This window comes from Spermophilus citellus (genome assembly GCF_964194105.1).
Source record: "Spermophilus citellus genome assembly, chromosome: 17".
Taxonomy (NCBI): Eukaryota; Metazoa; Chordata; class Mammalia; order Rodentia; family Sciuridae; genus Spermophilus; species Spermophilus citellus.
The window spans coordinates 13,779,608-13,796,639 of record NC_138199.1 but is presented as its reverse complement, the minus strand read 5'-3'; the positions used below and the strand labels follow the sequence as shown (position 1 = coordinate 13,796,639).

Below are 17,032 nucleotides of genomic sequence, written 5' to 3'. Positions count from 1 at the left end.
ACAGTACTTTATAACTGACTCCAGATTGCATTGGGTTTCCCCCACATACCTAGCAGTTTTCCAGTGGACACAGGCTGCGGGGAGGGGGGGGGGAGGTCTTACAATCCAGCTCAGTCTTTATGCTGTCTACCTTCAATTAGAATCAGATCCCACAGGTTAAGATCTCAGTCCCACAAAACTGTTCCTTACTTCATATGCCAGTCCCAAGCCTCAGGTTGTTTTCACCTCAGCTTCTTACCAGCTGATTCTAAATCATGGCTTCCCTGACCTCCTAGCATGGCTCAGAGAACTCAGGAATTTGCTACGTAGGATATTTTTATTGGTGCATTATAATTATACATAATACAAAGTATATTTCAAAGGATATGTGTGAACATAGGGTGAGGTTCCGAAGGAACTGGAACACAGGAGCATCTGTCCACATGAAGCCAGGGCACATCACCCTCCCAGTACATGGATGTTCACCAGCCTGATAGCTCTCTGAGCCCTCCCTCTTGGGTTTTATGGAGGCTTCAATTCATAGCCAGGACTGATTAACTCATTTGCCACTGGTGATCTTCTCAACCTTCAGCCCCTCTCCACTTGGAGGCCAGGGGGTGAGGCTGGAAGTTCCAATCTTCTAATCACAGGATTGATTCCCTGGCAGCCAGCCCCTAACCTGAGGCTATCCACAAGCCCCCAGTTCATCTCACTAGCATACAAAAGACACATTACATTGAAGAGTCCAAGGGTTTTAGAAGCTGTATGCCATATGGACTATATAAATATATATCTTATTTTAAAGCACAATATCATACCAAAGTTCCCAACAGTTTTATATTTATTAAGTTGCTGAGTGTCTTTTCATATACAAAGCACAATAATTTGCTTTGAAGAATATGATAAATGTAAAAGAAAAACCCACCCATTTATTGGATTCAATATTTTAATTAAGGTGAAAAAAAAAGCCTTTTTTTTATGGTACTGGGATTTAATCCAAGGGTACTTTACCACTGAGCTATACCCTGCAGCCTCCCACATGGCAGGGATTATAGGTGTGCACCACCATGCCTGCCTAGAAAAAAAGTGATTTGTAATAATGTAATAATGATAGTCAATTCATTCACTCATTTACTGTGTATTTTTGAGCACCTACTATATGTTAGGCACTATTTTAGATACTTGTAAGATGCCAGAGATCCTGCCATCTCTGGGGACGGAGGCTTACATTCTACCTTGTGTTTTCTATTTGTCATTCATTGTGATAAGCCCTTGGGCTACATTTTCACCTAGTCAAGAGAATACCCATGACGTTATTTTTTTGCCCTGAAGAATGTCGAAAACTTTTTGAATGAGTTGTCCACCTTTAAAACTTGAGACACTTTGAAAAATCCAGATTTCTAGCTTCTCTTTAAACATCAGAAATGGTGGCAATCCTAGGCTCCCATTCATTTCCATTGCGGGGGGCGGGGGCAGGTTGGAGTGAGGAATGACTGCTCCCTTTGGGGGATTCATGTTTTCCGGTTCACTGCAGCTCACCTGCCTACTGCATACTGGGGAACAGGGGGAGATTCTCAAAGAGAGAAAGTAGTGTGATGGAAATCATCTTCAACAGGCTAATTTTGAAAGTGGTATATAGAATAAATCAAAGGACAAGGAGACAGACTGGTTGGGAAGCTGTTGGCAACCATCCAGGCAGGAAATGATAAGAAACCGGGTGGTGGGGTTGATGGTAGCAACAGAAAAATAACAGGGTCCAAGACACACAGGAAAGGAAGATTATGTAAGCACCCCCTTCCTGGGACCCCAGCTTTTCCACACACCTTATCCCGCTCTCACCCCCAGGCTGCTGGGAGAAAAAAGGCAGGAGCTACTGGACCAAATCAATAAGCTGCGGACGGGATTGTCTAAGATTGATGAAACTAGGGAAAAGGTGGAAGTGATGTCCTTGGAGCTGGAAGAGGCCAAGAGAAAGGTGGCTGAGTTCCAGAAGCAGTGTGAGGAGTACCTGGTCATCATTGTGCAACAGAAACGGGAAGCAGATGAACAGCAGAAGGTCCCAGCCCTGCCCCTTGTGCCCCATTCCTCCAGGGTCCTCTGGGAAGAGGCTTTGGAGTCCCCATCAGTGGCTGCACTAGAGAATACTCCTTCCACTTTGGAAATTTTGTTTAGCTTTCTCTTTCACCCTTCCTACCCCGTCACCCCTACCTTTCCCCAAAGCAAAGACAGGACCCCCTGGTTCTCTTTTTATCCTTAGGCTGTAACAGCCAACAGTGAGAAGATTGCTATTGAGGAAGTCAAGTGTCAGCAGCTGGCTGACAATGCCCAGAAGGATCTAGAGGAGGCATTGCCTGCTCTGGAAGAGGCCATGCGGGTACCAGGGGCTGGTGCCAGGATGGGTGCTGGGAGTGGGATAGAGGCTGGCCTTTGTCTCAAAGTCCCTGGGAAAGTAGGAAGAAGTGGTTCCTCAGTTAGGCCCTGTATCTTACTGCCTGAGTTGACTCTGGCCCAGCTCCCTGAGTGAACCCCTTTTCCCAGGCCCTGGAATCTCTGAACAAGAAGGACATAGGCGAGATCAAGTCTTACGGACGGCCTCCTGCCCAAGTAGAGATAGTGATGCAGGCAGTCATGATTCTTCGGGGCAATGAGCCCACATGGGCAGAGGCCAAGCGGCAGCTAGGTAAGCAAGAGAACCACAAGGCAATTGGCTTCTGTTCACCCAGTGTTCATTTATCCACTGCTGTGCATCAGAAAGAGCAATAAATGAGGCATCATACTCACCCTCAAGGGCATAGAGCGAAAGAAGAAAGAGAAGATGTAAATATCAGTTAGGATTCTTTGGTTATAAGTAAAAGAAACAGCTATCTTACTATAAACAAACAACAACAAAAAGATTGTCATAAAAAATATAGGACTGTATTGCAGAATCCAAGAACAGGAATATCTTTGGCACCCCCTCCTCCACCCCAAGGGGACAAGAATCAGGAAAGGAGAAATAGACTCTTTTCATTCAGTGGTTTTTTTTTTTTTTCTGCCCTGGAAGAAAATGCAAACCACAGAGAAAGAAGGGTGTGTAGGCCTCAGTGTTTTAAAGGTAAGTGATAGGAGATAAGGCTGGGGAGACTGTGGTGGCCCTAGGGGCTGTGAGGTTACTAGAGAAGGGAGCAAGATCAGAGAAGTGAATTAGGGAGGAGGTCAGATATCTTGGCCTTGGGAACTGAGCCCAGGAGAAGCCTGGCTATGCCTAAGTAGTGGCAGTAAAGCGTGACACTGAGGATGAGGTTAAGCCTCTTGCTGAGGCCCTTACATCTGTCACCCCATAGGGGAACAGAACTTCATCAAGTCCCTGATCAACTTTGATAAAGACAATATCTCAGATAAAGTGCTGAAGAAGATTGGGGCCTACTGTGCCCAGCCTGACTTCCAGCCTGACATCATTGGTCGTGTCGCCCTGGCCGCCAAGTCCCTCTGCATGTGGGTGCGGGCCATGGAGGTGAGCTGTGGTTGAGGTGGCTGGAGGCAGGCCCTGGAGAAAGCTGGGGGGGGCAGCAGACCCAGACAGAGGGAGGCTCCCCTGTGTGTGAGTGGGTTGGTGGGCGACCCTCAGCCTGATTCTCTCCCTGCAGCTTTATGGGCGGCTGTATCGGGTGGTGGAGCCCAAGAGGATCCGAATGAATGCCGCCCTAGCCCAGCTTCAGGAGAAGCAAGCCGCCCTTGCTGAGGCCCAGGAGAAGCTGCGGGAGGTGAGCCTCACTCCTGTTTTTTCCCACAGGTGTCTCTCACTCTGATTTCTGGAACACTTCCCCATCTGATTCCACCCCGCTCTCCTGCGACCTGTGTTTTCCCAGTCCTGTCCCCCTCCCACTATATGCCCTGTTTACACTGTGGCTCAAAAAGCTGAGCCAGTTGCAGTGTTGAAAAGGCTCAGAGTGCACTGTCACCCAGGAAGTCCTTTCAGAGATCCACTTGGAATCACTGGCCTCTGTCACAGTGTTTGGAGATAGGCCCTGGGTTATTGACTGATAAAAATCTGTAGGGAAAATCAGTCTTTGCCTGGAGAAGAATGGAAGGAGAGAGAGAGAGAGAGAGAGAGAGAGAGAGAGAGAGAGAGAGAGAGAGAGAGAACCATTTCCATGGCCCTGGCACATGTGAGGATACCTGTGCCTGTGCTTGGGTAGGGCTGTGGCTGTGTCAGATGCCAAGGGGATTAGACAACCCTGACGGTGATTTCCTACAAGATGTACAGACAAGTAACTCTCAAACCAGGCATAATGGTCAAATGCTTTTACCAGAGTAATTCAAGCTTGGTGTGATGGTACACATCTATAATCCCAACTATCTGGGGGGCTGGGGCAGGAGGATCCCAAGTTCAAGGCCCCAGGGGCTGCAAAGTTACAGGGGCTACACCTTCATTATGTAACCATTCTCCCTTTGATGGACAAGATTGTTTCCAATCTTTTGATCTTCACTATCCTCTAATTTTGTTGATGCTATCTTTATAACATTTTAAAAATATTTTTAGTTGTAGGTGGACACAATACCTTTATTTTTATGCGGTGCTGAGAATCAAACCCAGTACCTCACACATGCTAGGCAAGCACTACCACTGAGCCACAGTCTGGTCAACTTAGCCTGTCCTAAGATTTAAACAAACAAACAAACAAACAAAGAACCAGAGATGTAGCTGAGGGTAGAGCACAATATATGTGACAATATATGTGAGACCCTGGGTTCCATCTTTAGCACCACCAAAACAACAACAACAACAACAACAAAATGTAAACAAAAAACCCTCAGGGACTGGGATTGTGGCTCAGTGGTTGAGCACTCACCTAGCATGCATGAGGCACTGGGTTCCATCCTCAGCACCACATAAAAATAAAATAAAGATATTGTGTCCACCTAAAACTAAAAAATAAATAATAAAAAAGCTCTCAGAATTCTGCCAGTCTATCATTTGATTTTTCTACTATTGACTTAATAGATAATACAACTATATGGCTAAAGTAATACAGCCACATGGTTTGAAATTCAAAAGGCCCAAAAGAATATCCGATAAGAAGTCTCCTTCCTACTTCTGCTCTGTAGCACCCACTTTCCCCCAATGATAGCAATTGATATTACAAATTCTTGTTCCAAAGGTGTCTACGCTTATATAAGTAATACATATATTTCTTTTTCTTTTTTTTCTTACATTATACACACTAGTCCAAACCTTACTATTTTATTTACCTATAAACTGAAGATTTGTTCTATATCAACATATTACAGAATTTCTCTCTCTTTTTATTGCTGCATGATATTCCAATGGATAGTTACACCATCATTTATGTAACCATTCTCCCTTTGATGGACAAGATTGTTTCCAATCTTTTGATCTTCACTATCCTCTAATTTTGTTGATGTTATCTTTATACAGTCATTTAAAAAAAATTTTAACTGTAGATGGATACAATACCTTTATTTTTATGCGGTGCTGAGGATCAAACCCAGTACCTCACACATGCTAGGCAAGCACTACCACCCACAATCCCAGCTGGCCATATGCCTTCAAATACTTCAAAACATTTGGAAAACATCTGATCCAACTTTCTCAAATGGGCTGATCAGCCCGAGGCTTAGTGAGACTAAGTACCTTGCCCAGGTCACTGGCTATTTCCTGACAGAGTAGGGGTTCGACCTCATGTTTCCAACTCCATGGTACACTGCCCAGGGTTTGTTCCTGTCTTTTATTGCAGAAGGAGTCTTTATTGTCAGAAGTAGAGCTACCCTTAGGCCTCTTCTGGTCCTGCCTGTGCAGAGAACCCTACCAGGCCAGGTAAACAGGCTTGTGTCTGTACCTGCTCCTCCACTGCTCCATTCCTGCCTACACTGGCCCCTCCCGACCTCTCAGGAAACCTTCACTCTTTTTACTGTCTCTTTTCCGAGAGTGAATAGTCACAGGTGTGGCAATTCATTTGGAAAGATTTCTCATTCAGATGAATCATATCCTGGGCTAACTAATTAGGGGTTGTTCCCTTTGCATGTGAAAAGATGAGACCTCTGAAGTAAACTGCCAACAGTTCATTCATTGGACAAGCACTCAGTGTTAGGTCTCTTGGTGGAGGATCCATTTATCCCCGAGAATCCCTAATTGATAAGAGTATGCAGACAGGAGATCTGGGCGCAGTGGTATGTACCTGTTGAACTAGCTACTTGGGAGGCTGAGGCAGGAGGATCACTTGAGCTCAGGGATCCAAGGCCAGCCTGGGCAACATAGCAAAACCCCATCTCAAAACAAAATAGAACAAAACAAAAAGAGTTTAGACAGACAGAACCTAATGTTCTCCCCATTACTGATAAAAGGCTGTGTAGTTTAAGAACCAAATGCATCTTTTAGCAGAACCTAAGATCTAGGACTGTGCCAATACTAGAGCCCCACCCCAGGCCCATCAAGTAATAATCCCTGGAAGAGCCTAGGAATCTTCATTTTAAGAGCTTCCCTGTTAGAGCCAACCAGGGATAGGAACACAGTGCTAGGGCCCCCCTAGACTACATATCAATGCCAATCCTGAATGAACAGTTAATACTTACTTGTTTGGGGTCATGAAAATATATTTTCCCCAATTAAAAAAAAATTTAGTTGTATATGGACACATTACCTTTATTTTATTTTTATGTGGTGCCAGGGATTGAACCCAGTGCATGCTAGGCGAGCACTCTACCACTAAGCCACAAACCCAGGCCCCCAATTTTAAAAAAATAATTCAGTCCTTTATTTTAACTGTATGACACTTTACAAAACTACTTTCACTTGTTGTTGTTGTTGTTTTACCAAACCTATTGGGGCCCCCTGGTTTTGAGGATCTCACAGAGATACAAGCTTGCAGGCTTTGCTTCAATCTGCAAAGACTACCATGCTTGAAAACTGAGAGAATTATTACAGAGTCCGAGAGCATGTGTGTGGTAAGGGTTCCATCTGCATTCTCTACAGCAGTTCTCCCCTGTTAATGCTCAAGGTCTTCTCTTTGAGTAAATAAGAAGCCTTCAATTTCATGAAGGTAGTAAGTCTTGGTTAAACACTAAGCACCTTCTTTCCCCTCTTGAGTCCAAACACACACAAGTAACAACGTAATGAAGACAGTGAAAAATCTTCACGCCTTTAGTCCTGCATGTACTAGCTGGCAGACTTTTTGCACAATACTGAATCGCACCAAATCTCTGTTTCCTCATCTCCAAAATAGGTTTATCATGATAGATTTCTTCTTCATGACGTTATGAGATTTTATTTAAATTCCATGATAACCAATGTGCAATATTTGCACTAAATAAATAAATGGTAGCTATTATGATCATCAATATTACAGATTACAATATGCCAGGCCTCTGAATACTCTAAAGCTTTTGTACTAGATATGATCTAATTTGCTGTCTTACATTGAAACTTTGAATTTAATTCCAGATGTTATTTGCCCAGGGAAGGGCTAATAAATAATAAATAAACATACTATTTTGTTTAAGATTGGGGAGGTCACAGTTCCTAAATACCCAAGCCCAATTTTGATAAGCAGCAAGGGGTACAAACCACTGGCTTAGAGATTGCCCCCAGAAGGCTCTGAGATGGATCAGAACAGGATCTTAATCTACTTCAAGGCAACTGTAGCCCCAGTGTTGAAAATTCACTTTCATTCCTCTTTTCCATTCCAAATTATGTTTGGTCACATGGTTCAACATAGTATATCCAGAGGTTGGCAGTATGACTAAATGACAACATTAAAGCAGCAAATCTAATATTCTGTCCATTGGCACCTAAAATGACCTAACCCTGCTTCTACCTCATCAGCAATAACGGCTGTGGTTCTATATTGTTGCTCTAGCTGTCTTTATCCTGAGATTTCCCCTTCTGTGTTAAGGTCACCCTTAATATTTCTTCCCTTTGCCCAGGTCAAAGTGATCCAAGCCCAGTTTCCTTGAAGCTGCCCTGCTTCAAACTGTGCTGTCTCTGTAGAAGCAGCACTCACCTGTGAACAAAGCCGCAGTCCCCTGCCAAGGTCAAAATAACACATGGTTGGCATAAAGCCTTCTGCTCTGGCTACGTGGTTAAAGGTCAACCCCATATGATCTCATACAAGCCTCTACAGACCACTTTAGTCCAGACAACTGTGCACACCTACAAATTCTAGCCCCAAGCAAATCTTCTCAGTGGGTTTTTTTCTGGTTTGCAGATATATTCTTTTTTTTTTTTTAAGAGAGAGTGAGAGAGGAGAGAGAGAGAGAGAGAGAATTTTTTAATATTTATTTTTTAGTTCTCGGCAGACACAACATCTTTGTTGGTATGTGGTGCTGAGGATCGAACCCGGGCCACACGCATGCCAGGCGAGCGCGCTACCGCTTGAGCCACATCCCCAGCCCCAGCCCGCAGATATATTCTTGAGAAGATCCAACTGGTAGCCAGGTTCTATGCCTCGGTTCTAAACAAATTGAGAAACAGTTTGATAGCACATGATAGCATGTGCCTGTAGTTCCAGTTACTCGGGGAGACTGAGGCAGGAATGTCACCTGGGCCCAAGAGTCTGGGGCCAACTTGGGCAAGATTCCATTTCAAAACAAAAACAAACAAACAAAAATAAATAAATAAATAAATAAAAAGTTTGGCCAAAATGTCCCCTTTATAACCTGTAGGGACACAAGTTGAAGGATATAACATCTGTAGGCAAGTGGCCCCACTGGTAGTCTCCCCAAATTTTAGATGGAATTGCCTGATCTTAGGCAGTGCTGAGCTGGGCAGGCCCCCCACACCCTGATGGAGCTGAGGGGAACTTGTACTTTCTGTGTCCTGCTCATTCCTAAAATGAAACTGAGTTTATTTGAACATCCTTAGTTTATTCTTCCCAGTTTCAATTAGAGCAGTCCTATGCCTCTCCTGGAGAAGGTGTAAGTGAGTAAAAGGGTGGAAGAAGTCTTCCAATAAGCAAGGGAACACGATAAAAAATTATAACAAGCTGAGTGTGGTGGCACACACTTGGGATCCCAGTGACTCAGAGAGGCAGGAGCGTTGTAAGTTCAAGGCCAGACTGGGCAACTTATCGAGACCCTGTCTCAAAAAAGAAAAAGGACTTGGGGTTCAGCTCAGAGGTAGGGCTCAATCCCCAGTACAAAATAAGTCCTCCATGCTTATCTCCAAGCTGGTTACAAAGGTTGAATGTCACAATGCCATTACAAATACAAACAAAATATGATCCCAGAGAAGGGAAAACATTACATCAGTTTACAGAAAAGAATGCAAACTTAATCTAATTGGTACAATCAGAATGAAGAAATCATATACACAAAACAAGGATTCGAATGGTAAGAGGGAAAGTCCAAACAGAGAGAAAGAAAAATTTGTGGGAAAAATTTCCCCCGACAGTGTTGGGGATGGAACCCAGGGCATTTGCACATGCTAGTCAAGTGCTCTACTACTGAGTTATATCCCCAACCCCTATGGGATATTTTAATATTATTGAAGTATGACATCCAAAAGAAGAGTGGCAAAATAGTGTCAACGAATATAATATAAAAAGACAGAAAATATGATAGGGATATGAGAGACAATCCAACCAATGAGAATTTCTGAAAGAAAAATACAGAATCAAGGGTAACAGAAATATTTAGCAATCGGTTTGAGTGTACATGACTGATTCAAGTATGCCTGGGTCAGAAGCAACTGAGTCAGACACTGGTGCTCAGCATTTGGGCATCTGCTCAGATCATGATACCATCAACACTGCTTGTGACATTCAACTTTTGGAATCTGCCTGGAGACAAAACATGAGGACTCATCTTAGACTCCGAATGTAGGTGTGGTCAACCCTGACAATGTAAGAATGAAAGTACAGCTGAAAAAGTTGAAGGGGGTGCAGGGGTTGGTGAGGGAAAGAATAGGCAATACTCCTGAAGCTGAAGGGTTTTTTGTTTGTTTGTTTGTTTGTTTTGAATATATACATATGTGTGTGTGTATTTTTAGTTGTAGATGGACACAATACCTTTATTTATTAATTTATTTATTTTTATGTGGTGCTGAGGATCGAACCCAGGGCCTCACACATGCAAGGCAAATGCTCTACCACTGAGCTACAATCCTAGCCCCAAGGGTTTTATGATGCTAGGGACTAAACCTAGGGCCTTGTGCATACTAAGCATACACTATACCACTGAGCTCTATTCCCAACCCCATAAACTGAGGGGTTTTTTTTGTATTTTTGTAACGGGGATTGAACCCAGGGGCACTTAACCACTAAACCATATTCCCAGCCCTTTTTTGTATTCTTTAAAATTTAGAGACAGGGTCTTGCTAAGTTGCTTAAGGCGTCACTACGTTTCTAAGGCTGGCTTTGAACTCGTGTGATCCTCTTGCCTCATCCTCTTGAGCCACTGGAATTATAGGCATGCACCACCATGCCCAGATAAACTGAAGTTTTCAACGTTATTTAAAGCGAAAAAGGTAACCAGTAGAAACCAGGTATGGTGGTGCATGCCAAGCCCAGCTACTGGGAATGCTGAGGTAGGAGATTACAAGTTCTAGGCTAGCCTAGGCAACTTAGCAAGACCCTGTCTCAAAAAAATAAAAAGGACTAGGATTGTACCTCTGGGGTAAAGCAGCCCTAGGATCAATCTCTAGTACCAAAATAAATAAATAAATAAATAAGGCTGGGAATGGGGACTTGGGGCTGTAGCTCAGTGGTAGAGTGCTTGCCTCACACGTGTGAAGCACTGGGTTCAATCCTCAGCACCACATAAAAATAAATAAAGAGAGAGTGAGAGAGAGAGAGAGAGAGAGAGAGAGAGAGAGAGAGAGAGATTGTGTCTATCTACTAGAAAATACTTGAAAAAAAAAAAAGCTGGGAATGTAACTCAGTGGTAGAGTGTCTCTGAGTTCAATCCCCAGTCCTGGTGGGAGAAGAAAAGATAACCAGTAGAAGAACTAAAACTATTAGTAAAGAGAAAGGAGAGTGGTATGGAGGTATAAGCCCCTGGGTTCAATAATATAAATTGATATGTGAGGAAAAGCAGTATTAAATATACTCTTGTGTGTATAGAAGACCTTTGGAAGGAGATAAAGAAGAGGGTTACATTGGCTGCTTCTAGAGAAGAGGTCTGGGTAGGTGGAAGGTAGGAACAAGATCTGGAGGAAAACTTTCCTGGTCCTGATGTTCTTGTGCCTTTTGAATTTTTAAATTCCTATTCACAGAGTAAACAATTAAACATAAAAAGAAAAAGCAGTATAAAGATGTGCTTAGGAGTGTTCAAGGATATTTATTATACAGCATGCTGAATAATAGAAGGTTAGAAAAAGACAAATGTGTCTCCATAGATTGGTTAACAAGTTATGGATCAATCACAAGAATTTTTTTTTTTTTTTTTTTTTTTTTGCAGCTGTTAAAAAGAATGAGGCAGGGGTGGGGGAGGGCACAGCTCAGTAGTGAGAGCAGCGCTTGCATAGAATGCACAAGGCCCTGGATTCTGTCCCCAGCACTGAAAAAACAAATAAAAACACCCCCCAAATAGTAAAGTAATCTGGGCACTGTGATCCATGCATGTAATCCCAGTAACTCAAGAGGCTGAGGCAGGAGAATAGCAAGTCCAAGGCCAGCCTGTGCAAATTAGCAAGACTCTGTCTCAAAATAAAAATAAAGAGGGTGAGAATGTAGCTCACTGATAGAGCACCCCTGCGTTCAATCCCCAGTACCACATTAAAAAGAGAAAATAAAAGATTAAAATAAAAAAAATAAATAAAAAGGAGCAAAGTGCAGAACAGTATCATAGTGTGTAACCATTTATTTAGAATTCCATCCATTTGGGTCTGGGCAGTGTGGGACATACCTGTAATCCCAGCTACTAAAGAGGCTGCAGCAGAAGGATCCCAAATTCAAGATAAGCCTCAGCAATTTAGCAAGGCCCTGTCTCTAAATTTGTTTATTTGTGCTTGTGCTTTCATACTGTTTGCTTATGTGGGCAATGTGCTACAATCCACATTTATTCTCATATACAACAACCCAGACAAGGCTCCAGAGGGTTGAAACTCACTTGGTATCACTCCTTCCTCAGTCTCCTGAGGAGCTGGGATTACAGACACATGCCACCATGCCCATTTCTTATAACAGGTTTTTCATTTTGTGCGTATATATCTCATAAAAAAAAAACCAGAAAAGATAACAAGGCCACATGCAAACTAAACAACAAAATATAGAACTATCAAGTGGTATGGATGCCTCCCCAGAGACATATCTCCACAGGAAGTCAAATTACTATCAGAATGTTGCTGATGAGAGTGGCCTTAGTACAGGAAGGGGTCACATGATCCTGGTGACAGGCCTCTCAGTGCAAAAGCCACCAGATGCATGCTCCATCAGGGCTAGACCTGACATGTTTAAGGGGCCAGGACACCCTCTACTGTGGGGGGCCCCCAGACAGCTGGCATTCCCTCTGAATGGTCCAGCTGACTATGCCCACTCTGGGTGATACTTTCTTTTTCTTTTCTTTTTTTTGTTTTTTTGTTTTTCTTTTTTTTTTTTTTTTTTTTTGTAGTGCTGGGGATTGAACTCCCATGCATGCTGGGTAAACAATCTACCACTGAGCTGTATCTCTTAGCCTAACACCTTTCTTTCTTTCTTTCTTTCTTTCTTTCTTTCTTTCTTTCTTTCTTTCTTTCTTTCTTTCTTTCTTTCTTTTGACATAATACCTTTATTTTTATTTATTTATTTTATGTGGTGCAGAAGATGGAACCCAGTGCCTCATAAGTGCTAGGCAAGCACTCTACCACTGAGCTACAACCCTAGCCCAGACACTTTTTTTCTTTAGACATTAATATCTTATAACTATCTGACACTGAAGCTGAACCTATAGGCCTAGAGGTGACATTTTGAATTTCCACTTTGTCTTAAAAAATATTTTTTGGAGAGCTGTTCATCCCCTTTCTAAGTGCCTGTGCTCCCGTACTGCTTGCTTACCTGGGCATTGTGCTACGATTCACATTGACTCTCATTTACAACAACCCAGACAAGGCTCCCGAGGGTTGAAACTCACTTGGTATCACTCAGTAAGAACTGAGTTATTTCTCCTTTATAATAGTGGGAATATTTCCAAGGTTGCAAGCTGATTCTCCCAGTGTGGAGTGGGACACAACCGGGGAGGGAGCTAATGTTTACAGTATGCACTCAGTGTGTCACCCCACCCCCATGTTCCTCATGGCAAAAAGAGCAGGCAATACAGTCTGTACCCCAGCCCAGTGACAGCAGGCCATCAAGGCCCACACACAGGATCTTGGACAAGGCTGCACCAGTCCTTTGCTTTTAAATGAGGTGAAGGATTCAACCTTCCTAGTGGCCGTGGGTTGAGGCAGGCTTATCCAACATACACAGGTCTTCCCAGGTGCCCAGCTCTGGTGTGGGCAGGGCCTAAGACTTGGCTCTTTCTCTTGCCCGGACTTTCTCTTCTTAAGAGTTTGTTTCTAGCTTTTACTTCCTCTTTTAAGCTTCTTCCTGAGATATAGCCTCTGGCATAGAGCAACAATTGTTTCTACACTATCTGAACCTAGCTTGCCAACCTATATAATGTGTTTTATCTATTTATTTATTTTAGTTGTAAATGGATACAGTATCCTTTTTTAAAAACACCTTTATTTTTTTAATTGATTTATATGAAGTGCTGAGGATCCAACCCAGGGCTCTGCACTAGGCAAGCGCTCTACCACTGAGCCACAACCCCAACCCGGATAAGTATCTTTTTATGTTTTTATTTTTATGTGGTGCTGAGGATAGAACCCTGTGCCTCACATGTGTGAGGCAAGTGCTCTGCCCATGTGGTTTATTTTATTTTATTTTTTAAGACTTCAGGAATAGTTCATTTATTTTCAAATAGTTTTTGGCAATAACAATTTTTATATCTATCATTGATTTATTAGGAGATAGACATTTCTTTCAACATGTTTATATTATTTTAAATCTTTACAATTATAACTCAGAGAAAAATTATTATGTTTATTTTATTTTTTAAAATTTTTTTCTATTGATTTTTATTTTTTTTAAATACACGACAACAGTGGAATGCATTACAATCCTCATTATACATATAGAGCCCAATTTTTCGTATCTCTGTATATACCATGTGGTTTATTTTTATTTTGCAGTACTGGAGATGGATCTCAGGGCCTGGTGCATGCTAGGCAAGCACTTTACCACTGAGCATATCTCCAGTTTCTTCTGTGTTTTATCATGCTTCAAGAAGGTCTCTGTCCCATACCCAGCCTTGCGTTTTATTGCCCAAGTAGTTTCTGGGCTCTAGGACAGGGCGGTGGACAGAAGGGAAAGGAAACTATTGTATTTCCCTTACTCCTCATGTCAGTCCTATAGGATAGTTATTCTTTTTTTTTTTTTTTTTTTTTTAGAGAGAGTGAGAGAGGGGAGAGAGAGAGAGAGAGAATTTTTAATATTTATTTTTTAGTTCTCGGCGGACACAACATCTTTGTTGGTATGTGGTGCTGAGGATCGAACCCAGGCCACACGCATGCCAGGCGAGCGCGCTACCGCTTGAGCCACATCCCCAGCCCTAGGATAGTTATTATTCTTCTTGTCCATATGAGGGAAACTGAGATTCAAAAACTGAGATTCAAAGACAGTACTTCACCCAAGGTCAGAAGGCTACCAAGTGGCAGACATGATTTGAACTGGAACCATCTGGCCTTGAGCCCAGCACTCCATGCTCTGTTCTCTAATCCCTCCAAGGTGGCGGAGAAGCTGGAGATGCTAAAGAAGCAGTACGATGAAAAGCTGGCACAGAAGGAGGAGCTTCGCAAGAAGTCTGAAGAGATGGAGCTCAAGCTGGAACGGGCCGGGATGTTGGTGTCTGGGTTGGCTGGTGAAAAGGCCCGATGGGAGGAGACAGCAAAGGTGAGACGGGTCACAGCACCAGGCTCCCCTTCTGCTCATCCTGCCCATTCCTAGGGATCCATCCCCTTACCTCTGAGGGACAGTTAGGGAAAACAAGGTCACCTGGGTGTAGAGAAATCCAAGAATAGGCGGGTGGGAATCCTCCCCTCCCTCTCCTCACTTGTGGGGAAAATATGGAAGGAAAGGTGTTTATACCTTTGGGGGTCTGCTTCAGTGTTTGGACAGGGCTGAAAACACACAGAAGAACAGCCTGCTGACCTGACAGACCACAGATATATGCCCTCTTGTCTCTACCTCTCTGTTGTTATCACCAGAGCGTAAACATGGCTGTCAGAGGTGGGAAACTCCAAAGTGATTACAATCAGGCTAGAGATCTTCAGAGCACAAAAGTTTAAGGGAAGGAAAGAGTCTCTTTGATCTAGATAGGGTCCAGGGGGAAGTGCCTTCAAAAGCATTCCAAGTGTCTCCCAAAGGCCTGGGGCCCAGACAGCGTATACCTGCCTACTGTCTGCCAGGGCCTGGAGGAGAACCTGGGATACCTGGTGGGAGACTGTCTCCTGGCAGCTGCCTTCCTGTCCTATATGGGACCCTTCTTGACTAACTACAGGGATGAGATTGTCAACCAAATCTGGATGAAGAAGGTGAGCTGCGTGGGGCCTAAGTATGGAAGATAAATGAGCTCTTAGGGTGGGCTCTGGGAGCCAGGGCCTCTGGGAATATTAAGAGGTATAAGGATACTGCTGGACTCAAGCTGAAGTTTGGGATCCTTCTCTCCCCAGATCTGGGAGCTTCAGGTTCCTTGCTCACCTAACTTTGCCATTGAGAACTTCCTGACCAATCCTACCAAAGTTCGGGACTGGAACATCCAGGGGTTGCCCTCAGATTCCTTCTCCACTGAGAATGGTATCATTGTTACCCGTGGCAACAGGTAAGGATGTTGTAAGGAGTGAGAAGCAGAGGAGGGACAGAGCCTGTCTCCTAAATGACACTTCCTCCTTCAGGTGGGCCCTCATGATTGATCCTCAGGCCCAGGCCCTGAAATGGATTAAGAACATGGAGGGAAACCAGGTATAAAACTGGGGGGCTAATTGGGTCACCCCAATAGAATCCTCTCCCAGGCCTCTTCCTGAGGTTCTGTCCTGGGACTTGGTATTCCTCAATGTTCGTTCCATCTTTCCCCTTTGCTTTTAGGGCCTGAGCGTCATTGACATGCAGATGAGTGATTACCTTCGAGTCCTAGAAAAGGCCATCCAGTTTGGACACCCAGTGCTGCTTCAGAATGTGCAGGAATATCTGGACCCCACACTCAACCCAGTGCTCAACAAATCTGTAACTCGAATTGGTCAGATCCCAGGCTTAACGGTGGGCTTAGGTTGTGGGACAAGTCCTAGAGAGCAGCCAAGTGGGGCACTGGGGAGGAAAGGGTGGCTCCTTGGCTGTGTCTTCTACTTCCTTGTTCCTTCGTACAGACAGGCTTGGACTGGGCCTTTAAAACAGGCTCAACCACTACCCCAGAGGTTATTGGAAAATGGATCAGCTCATACCTGGTCATGTAGGACTCTTGTCCTTGACCCTTTTTGTGATTGCAGGTGGTCGGCTGCTGATGCGCATTGGTGACAAGGAGGTGGAATACAATCCCAATTTCCGTTTCTACATCACCACCAAGCTCTCCAATCCCCACTATAGCCCAGAGACCTCAGCCAAGACCACCATTGTCAACTTCGCTGTTAAAGAACAGGTGGATAAGAACTGATGCCCAGACTGAGCTAGGATGAAGCAGGAAAGGCTATAGAGTTTAGGTGGAAGAAGCTCAGAGTAAAAGGCTATGCTTGAGTCTGGCAACTGAGGATGAGGGTCTTGGGAGGCATAAAGGGAAGAAAGGAGTGAGACCCTCACCATGAGTGCTGCTACTCCCAGGGACTGGAGGCCCAACTCCTGGGCATCGTGGTTCGAAAGGAGCGGCCTGAACTGGAGGAGCAGAAAGATTCCCTGGTTATCAATATCGCTGCTGGCAAGAGGAAGCTCAAGGAGCTGGAGGATGAGATCCTCCGGTGAGATCTTGCCCCTCCTGCCCACTGTCCCATTGGTCTGTTCCCAGCTGGTCCTGCAAAGCTAGCTAGCATCCCAGAGGCCGGATGATCCCCTTC

General features: G+C 44.0%; 1 protein-coding gene across 1 annotated transcript in view; it reads left to right on the top strand.

The window, feature by feature from the left end:
* Nucleotides 1-17,032, top strand: part of DNAH2 (dynein axonemal heavy chain 2) — a gene marked incomplete at both ends in the record, with an annotated part of 105,556 nt that overhangs the window by 72,761 nt on the left and 15,763 nt on the right. The window contains 12 exons of the mRNA XM_081271519.1: nt 1,825-2,035; nt 2,237-2,353; nt 2,518-2,659; nt 3,303-3,472; nt 3,606-3,722; nt 14,721-14,885; nt 15,401-15,526; nt 15,665-15,813; nt 15,887-15,953; nt 16,077-16,227; nt 16,475-16,623; nt 16,803-16,936. Coding sequence (XP_081127645.1) covers nt 1,825-2,035; nt 2,237-2,353; nt 2,518-2,659; nt 3,303-3,472; nt 3,606-3,722; nt 14,721-14,885; nt 15,401-15,526; nt 15,665-15,813; nt 15,887-15,953; nt 16,077-16,227; nt 16,475-16,623; nt 16,803-16,936 — 1,698 coding nt within the window. The remainder of the gene's footprint in view (nt 1-1,824; nt 2,036-2,236; nt 2,354-2,517; nt 2,660-3,302; nt 3,473-3,605; nt 3,723-14,720; nt 14,886-15,400; nt 15,527-15,664; nt 15,814-15,886; nt 15,954-16,076; nt 16,228-16,474; nt 16,624-16,802; nt 16,937-17,032) is intronic.